Genomic DNA, 25778 nt, shown 5'->3' on the forward strand with positions numbered 1-25778 from the left:
CTGTTTCAGTGTGTGTATATGTTGTGCAGTTTGTGCATCAGTTATGACTGTTTCAGTGTGTGTATGTTGTGCAGTTTGTGCATCAGTTATGACTGTTTCAGTGTGTATATGTTGTGCAGTTTGTGCATCAGTTATGACTGTTTCAGGTGTGTATATGTTGTGCAGTTTGTGCATCAGTTATGACTGTTTCAGTGTGTGTATGTTGTGCAGTTTGTGCATCAGTTATGACTGTTTCAGTGTGTATATGTTGTGCAGTTTGTGCATCAGTTATGACTGTTTCAGTGTGTGTATGTTGTGCAGTTTGTGCATCAGTTATGACTGTTTCAGTGTGTGTATGTTGTGCAGTTTGTGCATCAGTTATGACTGTTTCAGTGTGTGTTATGTTGTGCAGTTTGTGCATCAGTTATGACTGTTTCAGTGTGTATATGTTGTGCAGTTTGTGCATCAGTTATGACTGTTTCAGTGTGTGTATGTTGTGCAGTTTGTGCATCAGTTATGACTGTTTCAGTGTGTGTATGTTGTGCAGTTTGTGCATCAGTTATGACTGTTTCAGTGTGTGTATGTTGTGCAGTTTGTGCATCAGTTATGACTGTTTCAGTGTGTATATGTTGTGCAGTTTGTGCATCAGTTATGACTGTTTCAGTGTGTGTATGTTGTGCAGTTTGTGCATCAGTTATGACTGTTTCAGTGTGTATATGTTGTGCAGTTTGTGCATCAGTTATGACTGTTTCAGTGTGTATATGTTGTGCAGTTTGTGCATCAGTTATGACTGTTTCAGTGTTTGTATGTTGTGCAGTTTGTGCATCAGTTATGACTGTTTCAGTGTGTGTATATGTTGTGCAGTTTGTGCATCAGTTATGACTGTTTCAGTGTGTGTATATGTTGTGCAGTTTGTGTATCAGTTATGACTGTTTCAGTGTGTGTATGTTGTGGAGTTTGTGCATCAGTTATGACTGTTTCAGTGTGTGATATGTTGTGCAGTTTGTGCATCAGTTATGACTGTTTCAGTGTGTGTATGTTGTGCAGTTTGTGCATCAGTTATGACTGTTTCAGTGTGTATATGTTGTGCAGTTTGTGTATCAGTTATGACTGTTTCAGTGTGTGTATGTTGTGGTGTTTGTGCATCAGTTATGACTGTATCAGTGTGTGTATATGTTGTGCAGTTTGTGCATCAGTTATGACTGTTTCAGTGTGTGTATGTTGTGCAGTTTGTGCATCAGTTATGACTGTTTCAGTGTGTGTATATGTTGTGCAGTTTGTGCATCAGTTATGACTGTTTCAGTGTGTATGTATGTTGTGCAGTTTGTGCATCAGTTATGACTGTTTCAGTGTGTGTATGTTGTGCAGTTTGTGCATCAGTTATGACTGTTTCAGTGTGTGTGTATGTTGTGCAGTTTGTGCATCAGTTATGACTGTTTCAGTGTGTGTATGTTGTGCAGTTTGTGCATCAGTTATGACTGTTTCAGTGTGTGTGTATGTTGTGCAGTTTGTGCATCAGTTATGACTGTTTCAGTGTGTATGTATGTTGTGCAGTTTGTGCATCAGTTATGACTGTTTCAGTGTGTGTATGTTGTGCAGTTTGTGCATCAGTTATGACTGTTTCAGTGTTTGTATGTTGTGCAGTTTGTGCATATGTTATGACTGTTTCAGTGTGTGTATATGTTGTGCAGTTTGTGCATCAGTTATGACTGTTTCAGTGTGTATATGTTGTGCAGTTTGTGCATCAGTTATGACTGTTTCAGTGTGTGTATGTTGTGCAGTTTGTGCATCAGTTATGACTGTTTCAGTGTGTGTATGTTGTGCAGTTTGTGCATCAGTTATGACTGTTTCAGTGTGTGTATGTTGTGCAGTTTGTGCATCAGTTATGACTGTTTCAGTGTGTATGTATGTTGTGCAGTTTGTGCATCAGTTATGACTGTTTCAGTGTGTGTATGTTGTGCAGTTTGTGCATCAGTTATGACTGTTTCAGTGTGTGTATATGTTGTGCAGTTTGTGCATCAGTTATGACTGTTTCAGTGTGTGTATGTTGTGCAGTTTGTGCATCAGTTATGACTGTTTCAGTGTGTGTATGTTGTGCAGTTTGTGCATCAGTTATGACTGTTTCAGTGTGTGTATGTTGTGCAGTTTGTGCATCAGTTATGACTGTTTCAGTGTGTATATGTTGTGCAGTTTGTGCATCAGTTATGACTGTTTCAGTGTGTATGTATGTTGTGCAGTTTGTGCATCAGTTATGACTGTTTCAGTGTGTATGTATGTTGTGCAGTTTGTGCATCAGTTATGACTGTTTCAGTGTGTATATGTTGTGCAGTTTGTGCATCAGTTATGACTGTTTCAGTGTGTGTATGTTGTGCAGTTTGTGCATCAGTTATGACTGTTTCAGTGTGTATGTATGTTGTGCAGTTTGTGCATCAGTTATGACTGTTTCAGTGTGTATGTATGTTGTGCAGTTTGTGCATCAGTTATGACTGTTTCAGTGTGTGTATGTTGTGCAGTTTGTGCATCAGTTATGACTGTATCAGTGTGTGTATATGTTGTGCAGTTTGTGCATCAGTTATGACTGTTTCAGTGTGTGTATGTTGTGCAGTTTGTGCATCAGTTATGACTGTTTCAGTGTGTGTATATGTTGTGCAGTTTGTGCATCAGTTATGACTGTTTCAGTGTGTATATGTTGTGCAGTTTGTGCATCAGTTATGACTGTTTCAGTGTGTATATGTTGTGCAGTTTGTGCATCAGTTATGACTGTTTCAGTGTGTATATGTTGTGCAGTTTGTGCATCAGTTATGACTGTTTCAGTGTGTGTATGTTGTGCAGTTTGTGCATCAGTTATGACTGTTTCAGTGTGTGTATGTTGTGCAGTTTGTGCATCAGTTATGACTGTTTCAGTGTGTGTATGTTGTGCAGTTTGTGCATCAGTTATGACTGTTTCAGTGTGTGTATGTTGTGCAGTTTGTGCATCAGTTATGACTGTTTCAGTGTGTATATGTTGTGCAGTTTGTGCATCAGTTATGACTGTTTCAGTGTTTGTATGTTGTGCAGTTTGTGCATCAGTTATGACTGTTTCAGTGTGTGTATGTTGTGCAGTTTGTGCATCAGTTATGACTGTTTCAGTGTGTGTATGTTGTGCAGTTTGTGCATCAGTTATGACTGTTTCAGTGTGTATATGTTGTGCAGTTTGTGCATCAGTTATGACTGTTTCAGTGTGTGTATGTTGTGCAGTTTGTGCATCAGTTATGACTGTTTCAGTGTGTATATGTTGTGCAGTTTGTGCATCAGTTATGACTGTTTCAGTGTGTGTATGTTGTGCAGTTTGTGCATCAGTTATGACTGTTTCAGTGTGTGTATGTTGTGCAGTTTGTGCATCAGTTATGACTGTTTCAGTGTGTGTATATGTTGTGCAGTTTGTGCATCAGTTATGACTGTTTCAGTGTGTGTATATGTTGTGCAGTTTGTGCATCAGTTATGACTGTTTCAGTGTGTGTATGTTGTGGTGTTTGTGCATCAGTTATGACTGTATCAGTGTGTGTATATGTTGTGCAGTTTGTGCATCAGTTATGACTGTTTCAGTGTGTGTATGTTGTGCAGTTTGTGCATCAGTTATGACTGTTTCAGTGTGTATATGTTGTGCAGTTTGTGCATCAGTTATGACTGTTTCAGTGTGTGTATGTTGTGCAGTTTGTGCATCAGTTATGACTGTTTCAGTGTGTATATGTTGTGCAGTTTGTGCATCAGTTATGACTGTTTCAGTGTGTGTATGTTGTGCAGTTTGTGCATCAGTTATGACTGTTTCAGTGTGTATATGTTGTGCAGTTTGTGCATCAGTTATGACTGTTTCAGTGTGTGTATGTTGTGCAGTTTGTGCATCAGTTATGACTGTTTCAGTGTGTGTATGTTGTGCAGTTTGTGCATCAGTTATGACTGTTTCAGTGTGTGTATGTTGTGCAGTTTGTGCATCAGTTATGACTGTTTCAGTGTGTGTATATGTTGTGCAGTTTGTGCATCAGTTATGACTGTTTCAGTGTGTATATGTTGTGCAGTTTGTGCATCAGTTATGACTGTTTCAGTGTGTGTATGTTGTGCAGTTTGTGCATCAGTTATGACTGTTTCATGTGTGTATATGTTGTGCAGTTTGTGCATCAGTTATGACTGTTTCAGTGTGTGTATGTTGTGCAGTTTGTACATCAGTTATGACTGTTTCAGTGTGTATATGTTGTGCAGTTTGTGCATCAATTATGACTGTTTCAGTGTGTGTGTATGTTGTGCAGTTTGTGCATCAGTTATGACTGTTTCAGTGTGTGTGTATGTTGTGCAGTTTGTGCATCAGTTATGACTGTTTCGAGTGTGTATATGTTGTGCAGTTTGTGCATCAGTTATGACTGTTTCAGTGTGTGTGTATGTTGTGCAGTTTGTGCATCAGTTATGACTGTTTCAGTGTGTGTATGTTGTGCAGTTTGTACATCAGTTATGACTGTTTCAGTGTGTGTATGTTTTGCAGTTTGTGCATCAGTTATGACTGTTTCAGTGTGTGTATGTTGTGCAGTTTGTGCATCAGTTATGACTGTTTCAGTGTGTGTATATGTTGTGCAGTTTGTGCATCAGTTATGACTGTTTCAGTGTGTATATGTTGTGCAGTTTGTGCATCAGTTATGACTGTTTCAGTGTGTGTATATGTTGTGCAGTTTGTACATCAGTTATGACTGTTTCAGTGTGTGTATGTTGTGCAGTTTGTGCATCAGTTATGACTGTTTCAGTGTGTGTATGTTGTGCAGTTTGTGCATCAGTTATGACTGTTTCAGTGTGTGTATGTTGTGCAGTTTGTGCATCAGTTATGACTGTTTCAGTGTGTATATGTTGTGCAGTTTGTGCATCAGTTATGACTGTTTCAGTGTGTGTATGTTGTGCAGTTTGTGCATCAGTTATGACTGTTTCAGTGTGTGTATGTTGTGCAGTTTGTGCATCAGTTATGACTGTTTCAGTGTGTGTATATGTTGTGCAGTTTGTGCATCAGTTATGACTGTTTCAGTGTGTATATGTTTTGCAGTTTGTGCATCAGTTATGACTGTTTCAGTGTGTGTATGTTGTGCAGTTTGTGCATCAGTTATGACTGTTTCAGTGTGTATATGTTGTGCAGTTTGTGCATCAGTTATGACTGTTTCAGTGTGTATATGTTTTGCAGTTTGTGCATCAGTTATGACTGTTTCAGTGTGTGTATGTTGTGCAGTTTGTGCATCAGTTATGACTGTTTCAGTGTGTGTATGTTGTGCAGTTTGTGCATCAGTTATGACTGTTTCAGTGTGTGTATATGTTGTGCAGTTTGTGCATCAGTTATGACTGTTTCAGTGTGTATATGTTGTGCAGTTTGTGCATCAGTTATGACTGTTTCAGTGTGTTTATGTTGTGCAGTTTGTGCATCAGTTATGACTGTTTCAGTGTGTATATGTTGTGCAGTTTGTGCATCAGTTATGACTGTTTCAGTGTGTGTATGTTGTGCAGTTTGTGCATCAGTTATGACTGTTTCAGTGTGTATATGTTGTGCAGTTTGTGCATCAGTTATGACTGTTTCAGTGTGTGTATATGTTGTGCAGTTTGTGCATCAGTTATGACTGTTTCAGTGTGTATATGTTGTGCAGTTTGTGCATCAGTTATGACTGTTTCAGTGTGTGTATATGTTGTGCAGTTTGTGCATCAGTTATGACTGTTTCAGTGTGTATATGTTGTGCAGTTTGTGCATCAGTTATGACTGTTTCAGTGTGTGTATATGTTGTGCAGTTTGTGCATCAGTTATGACTGTTTCAGTGTGTGTATGTTGTGGTGTTTGTGCATCAGTTATGACTGTATCAGTGTGTGTATATGTTGTGCAGTTTGTGCATCAGTTATGACTGTTTCAGTGTGTGTATATGTTGTGCAGTTTGTGCATCAGTTATGACTGTTTCAGTGTGTGTATGTTGTGGAGTTTGTGCATCAGTTATGACTGTATCAGTGTGTGTATATGTTGTGCAGTTTGTGCATCAGTTATGACTGTTTCAGTGTGTGTATGTTGTGCAGTTTGTGCATCAGTTATGACTGTTTCAGTGTGTATATGTTGTGCAGTTTGTGCATCAGTTATGACTGTTTCAGTGTGTGTATGTTGTGCAGTTTGTGCATCAGTTATGACTGTTTCAGTGTGTATATGTTGTGCAGTTTGTGCATCAGTTATGACTGTTTCAGTGTGTATATGTTGTGCAGTTTGTGCATCAGTTATGACTGTTTCAGTGTGTATATGTTGTGCAGTTTGTGCATCAGTTATGACTGTTTCAGTGTGTGTATGTTGTGCAGTTTGTGCATCAGTTATGACTGTTTCAGTGTGTGTATGTTGTGCAGTTTGTGCATCAGTTATGACTGTTTCAGTGTGTGTATGTTGTGCAGTTTGTGCATCAGTTATGACTGTTTCAGTGTGTGTATATGTTGTGCAGTTTGTGCATCAGTTATGACTGTTTCAGTGTGTATATGTTGTGCAGTTTGTGCATCAGTTATGACTGTTTCAGTGTGTGTATGTTGTGCAGTTTGTGCATCAGTTATGACTGTTTCAGTGTGTATATGTTGTGCAGTTTGTGCATCAGTTATGACTGTTTCAGTGTGTGTATGTTGTGCAGTTTGTACATCTGTTATGACTGTTTCAGTGTGTATATGTTGTGCAGTTTGTGCATCAATTATGACTGTTTCAGTGTGTGTGTATGTTGTGCAGTTTGTGCATCAGTTATGACTGTTTCAGTGTGTGTGTATGTTGTGCAGTTTGTGCATCAGTTATGACTGTTTCAGTGTGTATATGTTTTGCAATATGTGCATCAATTATGACTGTTTCAGTGTGTGTGTATGTTGTGCAGTTTGTGCATCAGTTATGACTGTTTCAGTGTGTGTATGTTGTGCAGTTTGTACATCAGTTATGACTGTTTCAGTGTGTATATGTTGTGCAGTTTGTGCATCAGTTATGACTGTTTCAGTGTGTGTATGTTGTGCAGTTTGTGCATCAGTTATGACTGTTTCAGTGTGTGTATATGTTGTGCAGTCTGTGCATCAGTTATGACTGTTTCAGTGTGTATATGTTGTGCAGTTTGTGCATCAGTTATGACTGTTTCAGTGTGTGTATATGTTGTGCAGTTTGTGCATCAGTTATGACTGTTTCAGTGTGTGTATGTTGTGCAGTTTGTGCATCAGTTATGACTGTTTCAGTGTGTGTATGTTGTGCAGTTTGTGCATCAGTTATGACTGTTTCAGTGTGTGTATGTTGTGCAGTTTGTGCATCAGTTATGACTGTTTCAGTGTGTGTATGTTGTGCAGTTTGTGCATCAGTTATGACTGTTTCAGTGTGTGTATGTTGTGCAGTTTGTGCATCAGTTATGACTGTTTCAGTGTGTGTATGTTGTGCAGTTTGTGCATCAGTTATGACTGTTTCAGTGTGTGTATATGTTGTGCAGTTTGTGCATCAGTTATGACTGTTTCAGTGTGTGTATGTTTTGCAGTTTGTGCATCAGTTATGACTGTTTCAGTGTGTGTATGTTGTGCAGTTTGTGCATCAGTTATGACTGTTTCAGTGTGTGTATGTTGTGCAGTTTGTGCATCAGTTATGACTGTTTCAGTGTGTGTATGTTGTGCAGTTTGTGCATCAGTTATGACTGTTTCAGTGTGTATATGTTGTGCAGTTTGTGCATCAGTTATGACTGTTTCAGTGTGTGTGTATGTTGTGCAGTTTGTGCATCAGTTATGACTGTTTCAGTGTGTATATGTTTTGCAGTTTGTGCATCAGTTATGACTGTTTCAGTGTGTGTATATGTTGTGCAGTTTGTGCATCAGTTATGACTGTTTCAGGTGTGTATATGTTGTGCAGTTTGTGCATCAGTTATGACTGTTTCAGTGTGTATATGTTTTGCAGTTTGTGCATCAGTTATGACTGTTTCAGTGTGTGTATGTTGTGCAGTTTGTGCATCAGTTATGACTGTTTCAGTGTGTGTATGTTGTGCAGTTTGTGCATCAGTTATGACTGTTTCAGTGTGTGTATGTTGTGCAGTTTGTGCATCAGTTATGACTGTTTCAGTGTGTGTATGTTGTGCAGTTTGTGCATCAGTTATGACTGTTTCAGTGTGTGTGTATGTTGTGCAGTTTGTGCATCAGTTATGACTGTTTCAGTGTGTGTGTATGTTGTGCAGTTTGTGCATCAGTTATGACTGTTTCAGTGTGTATATGTTTTGCAGTTTGTGCATCAATTATGACTGTTTCAGTGTGTGTGTATGTTGTGCAGTTTGTGCATCAGTTATGACTGTTTCAGTGTGTGTATGTTGTGCAGTTTGTGCATCAGTTATGACTGTTTCAGTGTGTATATGTTGTGCAGTTTGTGCATCAGTTATGACTGTTTCAGTGTGTATATGTTTTGCAGTTTGTGCATCAATTATGACTGTTTCAGTGTGTGTGTATATGTTGTGCAGTTTGTACATCAGTTATGTCTGTTTCAGGTGTGTGTGTGTGTTGTGCAGTTTGTGCATCAGTTATGACTGTTTCAGTGTGTGTATGTTGTGCAGTTTGTGCATCAGTTATGACTGTTTCAGTGTGTGTATATGTTGTGCAGTTTGTGCATCAGTTATGACTGTTTCAGTGTGTATGTTGTGCAGTTTGTGCATCAGTTATGACTGTTTCAGTGTGTGTTTATGTTGTGCAGTTTGTACATCAGTTATGACTGTTTCAGTGTTTGTATGTCGTGCAGTTTGTGCATCAGTTATGACTGTTTCAGTGTGTGTATGTTGTGCAGTTTGTGCATCAGTTATGACTGTTTCAGTGTGTGTATGTCGTGCAGTTTGTGCATCAGTTATGACTGTTTCAGTGTGTGTATGTCGTGCAGTTTGTGCATCAGTTATGACTGTTTCAGTGTGTGTATGTTGTGCAGTTTGTGCATCAGTTATGACTGTTTCAGTGTGTGTATGTTGTGCAGTTTGTGCATCAGTTATGACTGTTTCAGTGTGTATATGTTGTGCAGTTTGTGCATCAGTTATGACTGTTTCAGTGTGTATATGTTGTGCAGTTTGTGCATCAGTTATGACTGTTTCAGTGTGTGTGTATGTTGTGCAGTTTGTACATCAGTTACGTCTGTTTCAGTGTGTGTGTGTGTGTGTGTGTGTGTTGTGCAGTTTGTGCATCATTTATGACTGTTTCAGTGTTTGTATGTTGTGCAGTTTGTGCATCAGTTATGACTGTTTCAGTGTGTATATGTTGTGCAGTTTGTGCATCAGTTATGACTGTTTCAGTGTGTGTATGTTGTGCAGTTTGTGCATCAGTTATGACTGTTTCAGTGTGTGTATATGTTGTGCAGTTTGTGCATCAGTTATGACTGTTTCAGGTGTGTATATGTTGTGCAGTTTGTGCATCAGTTATGACTGTTTCAGTGTGTGTATGTTGTGCAGTTTGTGCATCAGTTATGACTGTTTCAGTGTGTGTATGTTGTGCAGTTTGTGCATCAGTTATGACTGTTTCAGTGTGTATATGTTGTGCAGTTTGTGCATCAGTTATGACTGTTTCAGTGTGTGTATGTTGTGCAGTTTGTGCATCAGTTATGACTGTTTCAGTGTGTATATGTTGTGCAGTTTGTGCATCAGTTATGACTGTTTCAGTGTGTATATGTTGTGCAGTTTGTGCATCAGTTATGACTGTTTCAGTGTGTGTATGTTGTGCAGTTTGTACATCAGTTATGACTGTTTCAGTGTGTATATGTTGTGCAGTTTGTGCATCAGTTATGACTGTTTCAGTGTGTGTATGTTGTGCAGTTTGTGCATCAGTTATGACTGTTTCAGTGTGTGTATGTTGTGCAGTTTGTACATCAGTTATGTCTGTTTCAGTGTGTGTGTGTGTGTGTGTGTGTGTTGTGCAGTTTGTGCATCAGTTATGACTGTTTCAGTGTGTGTATGTTGTGCAGTTTGTGCATCAGTTATGACTGTTTCAGTGTGTGTGTGTTGTGCAGTTTGTGCATCAGTTATGACTGTTTCAGTGTGTATATGTTGTGCAGTTTGTGCATCAGTTATGACTGTTTCAGTGTGTATATGTTGTGCAGTTTGTGCATCAGTTATGACTGTTTCAGTGTGTGTATGTTGTGCAGTTTGTGCATCAGTTATGACTGTTTCAGTGTGTGTGTATGTTGTGCAGTTTGTGCATCAGTTATGACTGTTTCAGTGTGTGTATGTTGTGCAGTTTGTGCATCAGTTATGACTGTTTCAGTGTGTGTATGTTGTGCAGTTTGTGCATCAGTTATGACTGTTTCAGTGTGTATATGTTGTGCAGTTTGTGCATCAGTTATGACTGTTTCAGTGTGTGTATGTGTGTGCAGTGATTTGTGCATCAGTTATGACTGTTTCAGTGTGTGTATATGTTGTGCAGTTTGTGCATCAGTTATGACTGTTTCAGTGTGTGTATGTTGTGCAGTTTGTGCATCAGTTATGACTGTTTCAGTGTGTGTATGTTGTGCAGTTTGTGCATCAGTTATGACTGTTTCAGTGTGTATATGTTGTGCAGTTTGTGCATCAGTTATGACTGTTTCAGTGTGTGTATGTTGTGCAGTTTGTGCATCAGTTATGACTGTTTCAGTGTGTATATGTTGTGCAGTTTGTGCATCAGTTATGACTGTTTCAGTGTGTGTGTATGTTGTGCAGTTTGTGCATCAGTTATGACTGTTTCAGTGTGTGTATGTTGTGCAGTTTGTGCATCAGTTATGACTGTTTCAGTGTGTGTATATGTTGTGCAGTTTGTGCATCAGTTATGACTGTTTCAGTGTGTATATGTTGTGCAGTTTGTGCATCAGTTATGACTGTTTCAGTGTTTGTATGTTGTGCAGTTTGTGCATCAGTTATGACTGTTTCAGTGTGTATATGTTGTGCAGTTTGTGCATCAGTTATGACTGTTTCAGTGTGTGTATGTTGTGCAGTTTGTGCATCAGTTATGACTGTTTCAGTGTGTGTATGTTGTGCAGTTTGTGCATCAGTTATGACTGTTTCAGTGTGTGTATGTTGTGCAGTTTGTGCATCAGTTATGACTGTTTCAGTGTGTGTATGTTGTGCAGTTTGTGCATCAGTTATGACTGTTTCAGTGTGTGATATGTTGTGCAGTTTGTGCATCAGTTATGACTGTTTCAGTGTGTGTATGTTGTGCAGTTTGTGCATCAGTTATGACTGTTTCAGTGTGTGTATGTTGTGCAGTTTGTGCATCAGTTATGACTGTTTCAGTGTGTATATGTTGTGCAGTTTGTGCATCAGTTATGACTGTTTCAGTGTGTGTATGTTGTGCAGTTTGTGCATCAGTTATGACTGTTTCAGTGTGTATGTATGTTGTGCAGTTTGTGCATCAGTTATGACTGTTTCAGTGTGTGTATGTTGTGCAGTTTGTGCATCAGTTATGACTGTTTCAGTGTGTATATGTTGTGCAGTTTGTGCATCAGTTATGACTGTTTCAGTGTGTATATGTTGTGCAGTTTGTGCATCAGTTATGACTGTTTCAGTGTGTATATGTCGTGCAGATTGTGCATCAGTTATGACTGTTTCAGTGTGTGTATATGTTGTGCAGTTTGTGCATCAGTTATGACTGTTTCAGTGTGTATATGTTGTGCAGTTTGTGTATCAGTTATGACTGTTTCAGTGTGTGTATGTTGTGGTTTTTGTGCATCAGTTATGACTGTATCAGTGTGTGTATATGTTGTGCAGTTTGTGCATCAGTTATGACTGTTTCAGTGTGTGTATGTTGTGCAGTTTGTGCATCAGTTATGACTGTTTCAGTGTGTGTATGTTGTGCAGTTTGTGCATCAGTTATGACTGTTTCAGTGTGTGTGTGTTGTGCAGTTTGTGCATCAGTTATGACTGTATCAGTGTGTGTATATGTTGTGCAGTTTGTGCATCAGTTATGACTGTTTCAGTGTGTGTAGATGTTGTGCAGTTTGTGCATCAGTTATGACTGTTTCAGTGTGTGTAGATGTTGTGCAGTTTGTGCATCAGTTATGACTGTTTCAGTGTGTATATGTTGTGCAGTTTGTGCATCAGTTATGACTGTTTCAGTGTGTATATGTTGTGCAGTTTGTGCATCAGTTATGACCTGTTTCAGTGTTTGTATGTCGTGCAGATTGTGCATCAGTTATGACTGTTTCAGTGTGTGTATATGTTGTGCAGTTTGTGCATCAGTTATGACTGTTTCAGTGTGTGTATGTTGTGCAGTTTGTACATCAGTTATGACTGTTTCAGTGTGTGTATGTTGTGCAGTTTGTCCATCAGTTATGACTGTTTCAGTGTGTATAGTGCAGTTTGTACATCAGTTATGACTGTTTCAGTGTGTGTATGTTGTGCAGTTTGTCCATCAGTTATGACTGTTTCAGTGTGTGTATGTTGTGCAGTTTGTGCATCAGTTATGACTGTTTCAGTGTGTGTATGTTGTGCAGTTTGTGCATCAGTTATGACTGTTTCAGTGTGTGTGTATGTTGTGCAGTTTGTGCATCAGTTATGACTGTTTCAGTGTGTATGTATGTTGTGCAGTTTGTGCATCAGTTATGACTGTTTCAGTGTGTATATGTTGTGCAGTTTGTGCATCAGTTATGACTGTTTCAGTGTGTATATGTTGTGCAGTTTGTGCATCAGTTATGACTGTTTCAGTGTGTGTATGTTGTGCAGTTTGTGCATCAGTTATGACTGTTTCAGTGTGTGTATGTTGTGCAGTTTGTGCATCAGTTATGACTGTTTCTGTGTGTATGTTGTGCAGTTTGTGCATCAGTTACGACTGTTTCAGTGTGTATATGTTGTGCAGTTTGTGCATCAGTTATGACTGTTTCAGTGTGTGTATGTTGTGCAGTTTGTGCATCAGTTATGACTGTTTCAGTGTGTGTATATGTTGTGCAGTTTGTGCATCAGTTATGACTGTTTCAGTGTGTGTATGTTGTGCAGTTTGTGCATCAGTTATGACTGTTTCAGTGTGTATGTATGTTGTGCAGTTTGTGCATCAGTTATGACTGTTTCAGTGTGTGTATGTTGTGCAGTTTGTGCATCAGTTATGACTGTTTCAGTGTGTGTATGTTGTGCAGTTTGTGCATCAGTTATGACTGTTTCAGTGTGTGTATATGTTGTGCAGTTTGTGCATCAGTTATGACTGTTTCAGTGTGTGTATATGTTGTGCAGTTTGTGCATCAGTTATGACTGTTTCAGTGTGTATATGTTTTGCAGTTTGTGCATCAGTTATGACTGTTTCAGGTGTGTATATGTTGTGCAGTTTGTGCATCAGTTATGACTGTTTCAGTGTGTGTATATGTTGTGCAGTTTGTGCATCAGTTATGACTGTTTCAGTGTGTGTATGTTGTGCAGTTTTGTGCATCAGTTATGACTGTATCAGTGTGTGTGTATGTTGTGCAGTTTGTGCATCAGTTATGACTGTTTCAGTGTGTGTATGTTGTGCAGTTTGTGCATCAGTTATGACTGTTTCAGTGTGTGTATGTTGTGCAGTTTGTGCATCAGTTATGACTGTTTCAGTGTGAGTGTGTTGTGCAGTTTGTGCATCAGTTATGACTGTATCAGTGTGTGTATATGTTGTGCAGTTTGTGCATCAGTTATGACTGTTTCAGTGTGTGTAGATGTTGTGCAGTTTGTGCATCAGTTATGACTGTTTCAGTGTGTGTAGATGTTGTGCAGTTTGTGCATCAGTTATGACTGTTTCAGTGTGTATATGTTGTGCAGTTTGTGCATCAGTTATGACTGTTTCAGTGTGTGTATATGTTGTGCAGTTTGTGCATCAGTTATGACTGTTTCAGTGTGTATATGTCGTGCAGATTGTGCATCAGTTATGACTGTTTCAGTGTGTGTATATGTTGTGCAGTTTGTGCATCAGTTATGACTGTTTCAGTGTGTATATGTTGTGCAGTTTGTGTATCAGTTATGACTGTTTCAGTGTGTGTATGTTGTGCAGTTTTGTGCATCAGTTATGACTGTTTCAGTGTGTGTATATGTTGTGCAGTTTGTGCATCAGTTATGACTGTTTCAGTGTGTGTATGTTGTGCAGTTTGTGCATCAGTTATGACTGTTTCAGTGTGTGTATGTTGTGCAGTTTGTGCATCAGTTATGACTGTTTCAGTGTGTGTGTGTTGTGCAGTTTGTGCATCAGTTATGACTGTATCAGTGTGTGTATATGTTGTGCAGTTTGTGCATCAGTTATGACTGTTTCAGTGTGTGTAGATGTTGTGCAGTTTGTGCATCAGTTATGACTGTTTCAGTGTGTGTATATGTTGTGCAGTTTGTGCATCAGTTATGACTGTTTCAGTGTGTATATGTTGTGCAGTTTGTGCATCAGTTATGACTGTTTCAGTGTGTATATGTTGTGCAGTTTGTGCATCAGTTATGACTGTTTCAGTGTTTGTATGTCGTGCAGTTTGTGCATCAGTTATGACTGTTTCAGTGTGTGTATATGTTGTGCAGTTTGTGCATCAGTTATGACTGTTTCAGTGTGTGTATATGTTGTGCAGTTTGTGCATCAGTTATGACTGTTTCAGTGTGTGTATGTTGTGCAGTTTGTGCATCAGTTATGACTGTTTCAGTGTGTGTATGTTGTGCAGTTTGTGCATCAGTTATGACTGTTTCAGTGTGTGTATGTTGTGCAGTTTGTGCATCAGTTATGACTGTTTCTGTGTGTATGTTGTGCAGTTTGTGCATCAGTTACGACTGTTTCAGTGTGTATATGTTGTGCAGTTTGTGCATCAGTTATGACTGTTTCAGTGTGTGTATGTTGTGCAGTTTGTGCATCAGTTATGACTGTTTCAGTGTGTATGTATGTTGTGCAGTTTGTGCATCAGTTATGACTGTTTCAGTGTGTGTATATGTTGTGCAGTTTGTGCATCAGTTATGACTGTTTCAGTGTGTGTATGTTGTGCAGTTTGTGCATCAGTTATGACTGTTTCAGTGTGTGTATGTTGTGCAGTTTGTGCATCAGTTATGACTGTTTCAGTGTGTGTATGTTGTGCAGTTTGTGCATCAGTTATGACTGTTTCAGTGTGTGTATGTTGTGCAGTTTGTGCATCAGTTATGACTGTTTCAGTGTGTGTATGTTGTGCAGTTTGTGCATCAGTTATGACTGTTTCTGTGTGTATGTTGTGCAGTTTGTGCATCAGTTACGACTGTTTCAGTGTGTGTATATGTTGTGCAGTTTGTGCATCAGTTATGACTGTTTCAGTGTGTGTATGTTGTGCAGTTTGTGCATCAGTTATGACTGTTTCAGTGTGTATGTATGTTGTGCAGTTTGTGCATCAGTTATGACTGTTTCAGTGTGTGTATGTTGTGCAGTTTGTGCATCAGTTATGACTGTTTCAGTGTGTGTATGTTGTGCAGTTTGTGCATCAGTTATGACTGTTTCAGTGTGTATATGTTGTGCAGTTTGTGCATCAGTTATGACTGTTTCAGGTGTGTTATGTTGTGCAGTTTGTGCATCAGTTATGACTGTTTCAGTGTGTGTATGTTGTGCAGTTTGTGCATCAGTTATGACTGTTTCAGTGTGTGTATATGTTGTGCAGTTTGTGCATCAGTTATGACTGTTTCAGTGTGTATATGTTGTGCAGTTTGTGCATCAGTTATGACTGTTTCAGTGTGTGTATGTTGTGCAGTTTGTGCATCAGTTATGACTGTTTCAGTGTGTGTATATGTTGTGCAGTTTGTGCATCAGTTATGACTGTTTCAGTGTGTGTATGTTGTGCAGTTTGTGCATCAGTTATGACTGTTTCAGTGTGTGTATGTTGTGCAGTTTGTGCATCAGTTATGACTGTTTCAGTGTGTGTGTATGTTGTGCAGTTTGTGCATCAGTTATGACTGTTTCAGTGTGTGTATATGTTGTGCAGTTTGTGCATCAGTTATGACTGTTTCAGTGTGTTGTATGTGCAGTGTGTGCATCAGTTATGACTGTTTCAGTGTGTGTATGTTGTGCAGAGCTGTTTGTGTATATGTTGTGCAGTTTGTGCATCAGTTATGACTGTTTCAGTGTGTGTGTATGTTGTGCAGTTTGTGCATCAGTTATGACTGTTTCAGTGTGTGTATGTTGTGCAGTTTGTGCATCAGTTATGACTGTTTCAGTGTGTGTATATGTTGTGCAGTTTGTGCATCAGTTATGACTGTTTCAGTGTGTATATGTTGTGCAGTTTGTGCATCAGTTATGACTGTTTCAGTGTGTGTATGTTGTGCAGTTTGTGCATCAGTTATGACTGTTTCAGTGTGTGTATATGTTGTGCAGTTTGTGCATCAGTTATGACTGTTTCAGTGTGTGTATGTTGTGCAGTTTGTGCATCAGTTATGACTGTTTCAGTGTGTGTATGTTGTGCAGTTTGTGCATCAGTTATGACTGTTTCAGTGTGTGTATGTTGTGCAGTTTGTGCATCAGTTATGACTGTTTCAGTGTGTGTGTATGTTGTGCAGTTTGTGCATCAGTTATGACTGTTTCAGTGTGTGTAATATGTTGTGCAGTTTGTGCATCAGTTATGACTGTTTCAGTGTTGTGTGTATATGTTGTGCAGTTTGTGCATCAGTTATGACTGTTTCAGTGTGTGTATGTTGTGCAGTTTGTGCATCAGTTATGACTGTTTCAGTGTGTGTATGTTGTGCAGTTTGTGCATCAGTTATGACTGTTTCAGTGTGTGTATATGTTGTGCAGTTTGTGCATCAGTTATGACTGTTTCAGTGTGTGTATATGTTGTGCAGTTTGTGCATCAGTTATGACTGTTTCAGTGTGTGTATGTTGTGCAGTTTGTGCATCAGTTATGACTGTTTCAGTGTGTGTATGTTGTGCAGTTTGTGCATCAGTTATGACTGTTTCAGTGTGTGTATGTTGTGCAGTTTGTGCATCAGTTATGACTGTTTCAGTGTGTGTATGTTGTGCAGTTTGTGCATCAGTTATGACTGTTTCAGTGTGTGTATGTTGTGCAGTTTGTGCATCAGTTATGACTGTTTCAGTGTGTGTATGTTGTGCAGTTTGTGCATCAGTTATGACTGTTTCAGTGTGTGTGTATGTTGTGCAGTTTGTGCATCAGTTATGACTGTTTCAGTGTGTGTATGTTGTGCAGTTTGTGCATCAGTTATGACTGTTTCAGTGTGTGTATGTTGTGCAGTTTGTGCATCAGTTATGACTGTTTCAGTGTGTATATGTTGTGCAGTTTGTGCATCAGTTATGACTGTTTCAGTGTGTGTATGTTGTGCAGTTTGTGCATCAGTTATGACTGTTTCAGTGTGTGTATGTTGTGCAGTTTGTGCATCAGTTATGACTGTTTCAGTGTGTGTATGTTGTGCAGTTTGTGCATCAGTTATGACTGTTTCAGTGTGTGTATGTTGTGCAGTTTGTGCATCAGTTATGACTGTTTCAGCGTGTGTATGTTGTGCAGTTTGTGCATCAGTTATGACTGTTTCAGTGTGTGTATGTTGTGCAGTTTGTGCATCAGTTATGACTGTTTCAGCGTGTGTATGTTGTGCAGTTTGTGCATCAGTTATGACTGTTTCAGTGTGTGTATGTTGTGCAGTTTGTGCATCAGTTATGACTGTTTCAGTGTGTGTATGTTGTGCAGTTTGTGTATCAGTTATGACTGTTTCAGTGTCTGTATGTCGTGCAGTTTGTGCATCGGTTATGACTGTTTCAGTGTGTGTATATGTTGTGCAGTTTGTGCATCAGTTATGACTGTTTCAGTGTGTATATGTTGTGCAGTTTGTGCATCAGTTATGACTGTTTCAGTGTGTGTATGTTGTGCAGTTTGTGCATCAGTTATGACTGTTTCAGTGTGTGTATGTTGTGCAGTTTGCGTATCAGTTATGACTGTTTCAGTGTGTATGTATGTTTTGCAGTTTGTGCATCAGTTATGACTGTTTCAGTGTGTGTATGTTGTGCAGTTTGTGCATAAGTTATGACTGTTTCAGTGTGTATATGTTGTGCAGTTTGTGCATCAGTTATGACTGTTTCAGTGTTTGTATGTCGTGCAGTTTGTGCATCAGTTATGACTGTTTCAGTGTTTGCATGTTGTGCAGTTTGTGCATCAGTTATGACTGTTTCAGTGTGTGTATGTTGCGCAGTTTGTACATCAGTTATGACTGTTTCAGTGTGTATATGTTGTGCAGTTTGTGCATCAGTTATGACTGTTTCAGTGTGTATATGTTGTGCAGTTTGTGCATCAATTATGACTGTTTCAGTGTGTGTGTATGTTGTGCAGTTTGTACATCAGTTATGACTGTTTCAGTGTGTGTATGTTGTGCAGTTTGTGCATCAGTTATGACTGTTTCAGTGTGTATGTATGTTGTGCAGTTTGTGCATCAGTTATGACTGTATCAGTGTGTATATGTTGTGCAGTTTGTGCATCAGTTATGACTGTTTCAGTGTGTATATGTTGTGCAGTTTGTACATCAGTTATGACTGTTTCAGTGTGTGTGTATGTTGTGCAGTTTGTACATCAGTTATGACTGTTTCAGTGTGTGTATGTTGTGCAGTTTGTACATCAGTTATGACTGTTTCAGTGTGAGTATGTTGTGCAGTTTGTGCATCAGTTATGACTGTTTTAGTGTGTGTGTATGAAAGTTCCGGAGGGATCCGTGACAGGGGCAGTATGTCATGTCATCTTCCAATGTCCTAGCAGAATTTACACCATCCCCATCCATATCCACAATGTCCTAGCAGAACTTACACCATCCCTATCCACAATGTCCTAGCAGAACTTACACCATCCCTATCCACAATGTCCTAGCAGAACTTACACCATACCCATCCCTATCCACAATGTCCTAGCAGAACTTACACCATCCCCATCCCTATCCACAATGCCCTAATAGAACTTAAACCATCCCCATCCCTATCCACAATGTCCTAGCAGAACTTACACCATCCCCATCCGTATCCACAATGTCCTAGCAGAACGTACACCATCCCCATCCCTATCCACAATGTCCCAGCAGAACTTACACCATCCCCAACCCTATCCACAATGTCCTAGCAGAACGTACACCATCCCCATCCCTATCCACAATGTCCTAGCAGAACTTACACCATCCCCAACCCTATCCACAATGTCCCAGCAGAACTTACACCATCCCCATCCCTATCCACAATGTCCTAGCAGAACTTACACCATCCCTATCCACAATGTCCTAGCAGAACTTACACCATCCCCATCCCTATCCACAATGTCCTAGCAGAACTTACACCATCCCCAACCCTATCCACAATGTCCCAGCAGAACTTACACCATCCCCATCACTATCCACAATGTCCTAGCAGAACTTACACCATCCCCATCCCTATCCACAATGTCCCAGCAGAACGTACACCATCCCCATCCCTATCCACAATGTCCCAGCAGAACTTACACCATCCCCAACCCTATCCACAATGTCCTAGCAGAACTTACTCCATTCCTATCCACAATGTCCTAGCAGAACTTACACCATCCCATCCCTATCCACAATGTCCCAGCAGAACGTACACCATCCCCAACCCTATCCACAATGTCCCAGCAGAACTTACACCATCCCCATCTCTATCCACAATGTCCTAGCAGAACTTACACCATCCCATCCCTATTCACAATGTCCGAGCAGAACTTACACCATCCCCATCCCTATCCACAATGTCCTAGCAGAACTTACAACATCCCCATCCATATCCACAATGTCCTAGCAGAACTTACACCATCCCCATCCCTATCCACAATGTCCTAGCAGAACTTACACCATCCCCATCCATGTCCACAATGTCCTAGCAGAACTTACACCATCCCAAACCCTATCCACAATGTCCTAGCAGAACTTACACCATCCCCAACCCTATCCACAATGTCCTAGCAGAACTTACACCATCCCTATCCACAATGTCCTAGCAGAACTTATACCATCCCCATCCCTATCCACAATGTCCTAGCAGAACTTACACCATCCCCATCCATATCCACAATGTCCCAGCAGAACGTACACCATCCCCATCCCTATCCACAATGTCCCAGCAGAACGTACACCATCCCCATCCCTATCCACAATGTCCCAGCAGAACTTACACCATCCCCAACCCTATCCACAATGTCCTAGCAGAACTTACTCCATTCCTATCCACAATGTCCTAGCAGAACTTACACCATCCCATCCCTATCCACAATGTCCCAGCAGAACGTACACCATCCCCAACCCTATCCACAATGTCCCAGCAGAACTTACACCATCCCCATCCCTATCCACAATGTCCTAGCAGAACTTACACCATCCCCATCCCTATCCACAATGTCCTAGCAGAACTTACAACATCCCCATCCATATCCACAATGTCCTAGCAGAACTTACACCATCCCCATCCCTATCCACAATGTCCTAGCAGAACTTACACCATCCCCATCCCTATCCACAATGTCCTAGCAGAACTTACACCATCCCAAACCCTATCCACAATGTCCTAGCAGAACTTACACCATCCCCAACCCTATCCACAATGTCCTAGCAGAACTTACACCATCCCCATCCATATCCACAATGTCCCAGCAGAACGTACACCATCCCCATCCCTATCCACAATGTCCCAGCAGAACTTACACCATCCCCATCCCTATCCACAATGTCCTAGCAGAACTTAGACCATCCCCATCCCTATCCACAATGTCCTAGCAGAAGTTACACCTTCCCCATCCCTATCCACAATGTCCCAGCAGAACTTACACCATCCCCAACCCTATCCACAATGTCCTAGCAGAACTTACACCATCCCCAGCCATATCCACAATGTCCTAGCAGAACCAAAACCTACTTGTGGCCGGTTTCCACATCATCTCCCGACGTCCTCAGACATGGATGGACGTCGATCACTGACTTGTATCATGGGTGACCTGGGTGGCAATAACAACTACCTCAAACTCACAAGAACTGCTCATTGATTTCTGGTGGAAGGCAGACCCAGTGAGCCACCTAGTCCTGGGTGGTGAACAAGAAGAGAGAGTGGGGAGTTTGAAGTACCTTGGAACCATCATGGACAGCACACTCTCTTTTAATGCCAACACCCAGAACATTAATAAAAAATACCAACAACGACTACCACACCTGTCATATAGAGAGTGTGTTGACTTTCTGTTTCCTGGCCTGGTACGCTGGACTGTCAGTGGCTAATATGGGTAGCCTCAGGAGGACTGTATACCTGGGGTCCAAGCTCTGTGGATTGCAGTGCAGGGGGCTTCAGGGCCTCTATGATAGACAAGGACAAGCGCATCATAAAGGACCCTACACACAATCTTACCCTATGTTCTGAGCTGCTGGCCTCCGGAAGGAGATTACAGGTCCCACTGTTCAGCAAGAATGGGAACAGGGCAAGTTTCATTCCATCAGCCATCAGGCTACTGAACAGTGGGACATAGGACAGATGTAGGATGCTGAACAGTGGGACATAGGACAGATGTAGGATGCTGAAAAGTGGGACATAGGACAGATGTAGGTTGCTGAACAGTGAGACATAGGACATATGTAGGATGCTGAACAGTGGGACATAGGACAGATGTAGGATGCTGAACAGTGAGACATAGGACAGATGTGGGATGCTGAACAGTGGGACATAGGACAGATGTAGGATGCTGAACAGTGGGACATAGGACAGATGTAGGATGCTGAACAGTGAGACATAGGACAGATGTAGGATGCTGAACAGTGGGACATAGGACAGGTGTAGGATGCTGAACAGTGAGACATAGGACAGATGTAGGATGCTGAAAAGTGGGACATAGGACAGATGTAGGATGCTGAACAGTGAGACATAGGACAGATGTAGGACGCTGAACAGTGGGACATAAGACAGATGTAGGATGCTGAACAGTGGGACATAGGACAGATGTAGGATGCTGAACAGTGAGACATAGGACAGATGTAGGATGCTAAACAGTGGGACATAGGACAGATGTAGGATGCTGAACAGTGGGACATAGGACAGATGTAGGATGCTGAACAGTGAGACATAGGACAGATGTAGGATGCTGAACAGTGGGACATAGGACAGATGTAGGATGCTGAACAGTGAGACATAGGACAGATGTAGGATGCTGAACAGTGAGACATAGGACAGCTGTAGGATGCTGAACAGTGAGACATAGGACAGATGTAGGCACAATACATGGTCGGACAGTAGGCTGCAGAGACTTTGAATATGTGAAAATGTAAATGTCTGACTTGTGTGCTTTCCAGTGTTTCTGTACTGCATGTAATATATTGTGTTGTGTTTGTGTATTTGTATGCTGACGTCATGAAATGAATGTAACTGGACAATGAAGTATCAACAGGAAAAAAAAACTTGGTGAGAAAACAAAAAACAGGCATCTACAATCGGTTTGGGTGGGTTAAAAGGTAAAACTGCTGTACAGTACTGTACTGGACAGCCGGATCTGACCAGAACTAGCATCGCCATGGTGACCCTGGACACGCGGACCCTGACGGTGCCCGTGGGCATCGTGAGAATGCTGGAGGTGGTCCTCACCTGTATCTCCTTCAGCCTGGTGGCCTCCGTGGGTCACATCGGCTCATCCTACTGGGCCTGGTGCATGTTCACCTGGGTCTTCTGTTGCTTCGTCACCCTCCTCATCCTCATCATGGAGTTTACCACCCTCCATGCCCGGGTGCCCATCTCCTGGGATGATTTCACCACCGCCTTTGCCATGCTATCCACGCTCATGGTGGGTAACTTCCATGGCGTCTTTTGTCTGTGGGTTAGACTATAAGGGGTAGAATCCAGATAACATACCTACATATTAGTGTCAATGTGTGACAGTTACATTGAGACAATATAAGCATTCAAAACTAGAGTAGAGATGGATGTGTGTAGTTTACTTTTGTGTAATTGTAAATCAATTAAAAGGCGATTCTTGGGAAATTACACATCACTCTTCCCTGCCATAGACTAGACTTCTGTTCGAGGAGGTGTACTTGTACATCACACTGCTTCATGCTTCAGAAACAGGAGTTAGGTTCCAGCACCTATGGGCCGTTCTGGCTGAGATAAGGCTACTTACTTTTTTACATATATATTATGAGCTTATATAGAGTGAGGATCAGCACTGGACCTTGAACAGCCAGTTGTTGTTATCATCATACGGTACATGAACAAAGTGGTTAAATGAAACATGAAATATTTTAGTACCACTTAGAATTGATGGTCGATCCAATAATGGCAGCAATCGCTAGTCGTGTACGTACACTTACTCTCACACTAATTGCGAATGAACTTAAAATGAGACATAGATGCCAGCAGATACTGATGTAGTAATAGTCATTTCTAATTGCTAGTTCCACTGAATTAGAACGAGGTATTGATCAAAGTGATGATCTCATCTTCAGTATGTCATAACAGCAAGGCAGCTAATCTATCTTTTTCTCTAGTGTAGTCCATATATCACCTCTCTAGTCAGATCAGTGAGGAAATTGGATAAATGCAATAAAAGGAAAGACTTTAACCATTAAGGAGTGCGTTGGAATTCCTGTAGCTTTGCCAACATTTTGGAATGATTTATTGAGTAGGAGCTACATTGGTAGTAGATGAAGTGGAAGTATCAGGTGACACCCATAGCACTTTGACAACTTTAATGAGTCAATTAAGTCCACTGACATTCCATGTTATTGTCTTCAAACTCTGATGTTGTTTATCCTATTCCATTGCTGTTATTCATCCATCTATTGTCTTGGGCTTTAACAGGTGCTGGCTGCCTCCATTATCTACCCCACCTTCTTCACCTGTGCCTCATGCGGGAAGCAGATCGCCGCCACCGTCACTTCCTGTCTGGCCTTCATCTTGTACGCCACGGAGGTGGGCCTGACCCGGGCCAAACCCGGCGAGATCAGCGGGTTCCTCTCCACTGTCCCGGGCCTCCTCAAGGTCCTCGAGGCCTTCGTGGCCTGCATCATCTTCATCTCTCTGGACCATGGCCTCTACTCGCGGTTCCCAGGGCTCCAGTGGTGCGTGGCGGTCTATTCGCTATGTTTCATCTTCGCCCTCATCATCATCCTCTTTACTATCTGCCGCCTGCTGTCGCTCTTCCCGTTCCCGTTCGACAAGGTGCTGACGGGCTACAACGTGCTGGCCGTACTGATGTACATGACGTGCGTGGTTATATGGCCTCTCTATAGCTTCCAGAACAACCACAGCAGACCCAGCGGGTGTGGCCGCTCCTGCTACTGGGATAACCTGGTCGTAGTGGCATTCATGACCTGTTTAAACCTTGTGGTTTACATTGTGGACACGGTCTACTCTTTCAAGCTGGTGTTCTTCGTCACCCCGGCTTAGGTCAAAGGTCACCCACCTTACCCAACCTGAGAACTGGCCCTGAAACACAGTGCCGGATCTTAAACAATAGACTGAACTTTGCTTTTGTATGAATACAGCAAACTGTAACCATGCTGTTTTTTTGGAACACTAATTCGTATTGGGAGAATGTCTCTGTATGGTGGATAAGAATGTTCTGAATGCTTGGATCTGTACGTAGATTCAATGTATATTTTGTCTTCCCGTCTAAAATACACAAGGAACTATGCAGTCCACATGGGCTGTACTCAAAGTGAATAGAAAGATCAAAGAGCTGTTCTTGATATGTTCCTTTTATTCTCTTATTCTGTTCTCCATTTCATCTTTGTCTCTCTGGCCTTGATTTAATCAGTTCCGATTTATCCCCAGATAACCCACAACTGCATAGCAGATCATTGTTTTTACTGATTTGACAGCTCCAACGATGTTACACCTTTGTCATGGCCCAAATAAAAACAGATCTGCTATGCAGTTGTCGGTTATCACGGGTTAACGTGGAACTGATTGAATCTAGGCCTCTCTCTCTCTCTCTCTCTCTCTCTCTCTCTCTCTCTCTCTCTCTCTCTCTCTCTCTCTCTCTGTGCGTCTACTGTACCTACTCTAATCCTGACAAACATGCAGTCCAGACAGATATGACAGAATTCAGCTTAAACATGAATCTGAATAAGTAAAACATAACTTTTGACATATAGCTGATATGACTAAATTGTTTTAATAATGTTATATAACAATAAAAGAAAGAAAACATTTGCTTAAAAGTCCATAAGAATCATATTTTTTGGCCTCACTGCATTAGTGTATGTATTTACTGTAACACCTATTCTGTTTCTACAACACTGGGAAAGGACATTCAGCAACATTCCCTCCCTCTCTCTGTTTGCTGGGGTGTGTCTGCTATCAGAGGCCCATTGGATGAAATAGCGTAGGATGTCGAGGTCCAGCCCTGGGCTTTGCTTTCATGTCTCTTTCTGTGTTTGCTGAGTGCGGCGGGGAAGCCGACAGCGAGATAAGTCTCAACCACACTCCGCTCCGTCCCACCTGGATGACATCACTCTCTTACACAGGCAGCATCTGAATCCCTCACGGACCGTGGCTTACCACAGATTCGATTTGATAGGGAACATATTGGGCCATTCTGAGGCTGCTAAACTAATTATAATTTGTAAAAAGACAGCAGAATAATTGTGGTTGGTGATCTGTTAATGGTAATGATGTCAAGGTCTCTCATGCCCACACTTTGTTTTGTGATACATATGGCAGGGGTTATTCCTTTCTTCATGAGAGAAATTAAGTTAAGTGACAAATGAAGAATCATTGTTCCAAAACAGAAGCCAGCAGAATGATGGAGGTCCCCGATCCGATTATGGTAATGAAGTCAAGGTCTTTTATGTCCACATCTTTTCTTCTGTCTTGCAACCTTTGACAGGGATTATTGATTTGTTCAAAAGAGAAATGAAGTTATGTTGCTGCTGTCTCCTTGG

The 25778-nt window shown here is 41.1% G+C and overlaps 1 protein-coding gene across 1 annotated transcript; it reads left to right on the top strand.

Moving 5' to 3' along the window:
- Positions 1-22274: 22274 nt before the first annotated feature.
- Positions 22275-25058, top strand: LOC106606538 (myeloid-associated differentiation marker-like). Its single transcript, XM_014202808.2, has 2 exons — positions 22275-22675; positions 23692-25058. Exons 1-2 carry the CDS (start codon positions 22409-22411, stop codon positions 24277-24279), a joined length of 855 nt encoding a protein of 284 aa, XP_014058283.2. The 5' UTR covers positions 22275-22408; the 3' UTR covers positions 24280-25058.
- The last annotated feature ends 720 nt before the right edge of the window (positions 25059-25778 follow it).

Source organism: Salmo salar, chromosome ssa03 (genome assembly GCF_905237065.1).
Source record: "Salmo salar chromosome ssa03, Ssal_v3.1, whole genome shotgun sequence".
Lineage (NCBI taxonomy): Eukaryota > Metazoa > Chordata > Actinopteri > Salmoniformes > Salmonidae > Salmo > Salmo salar.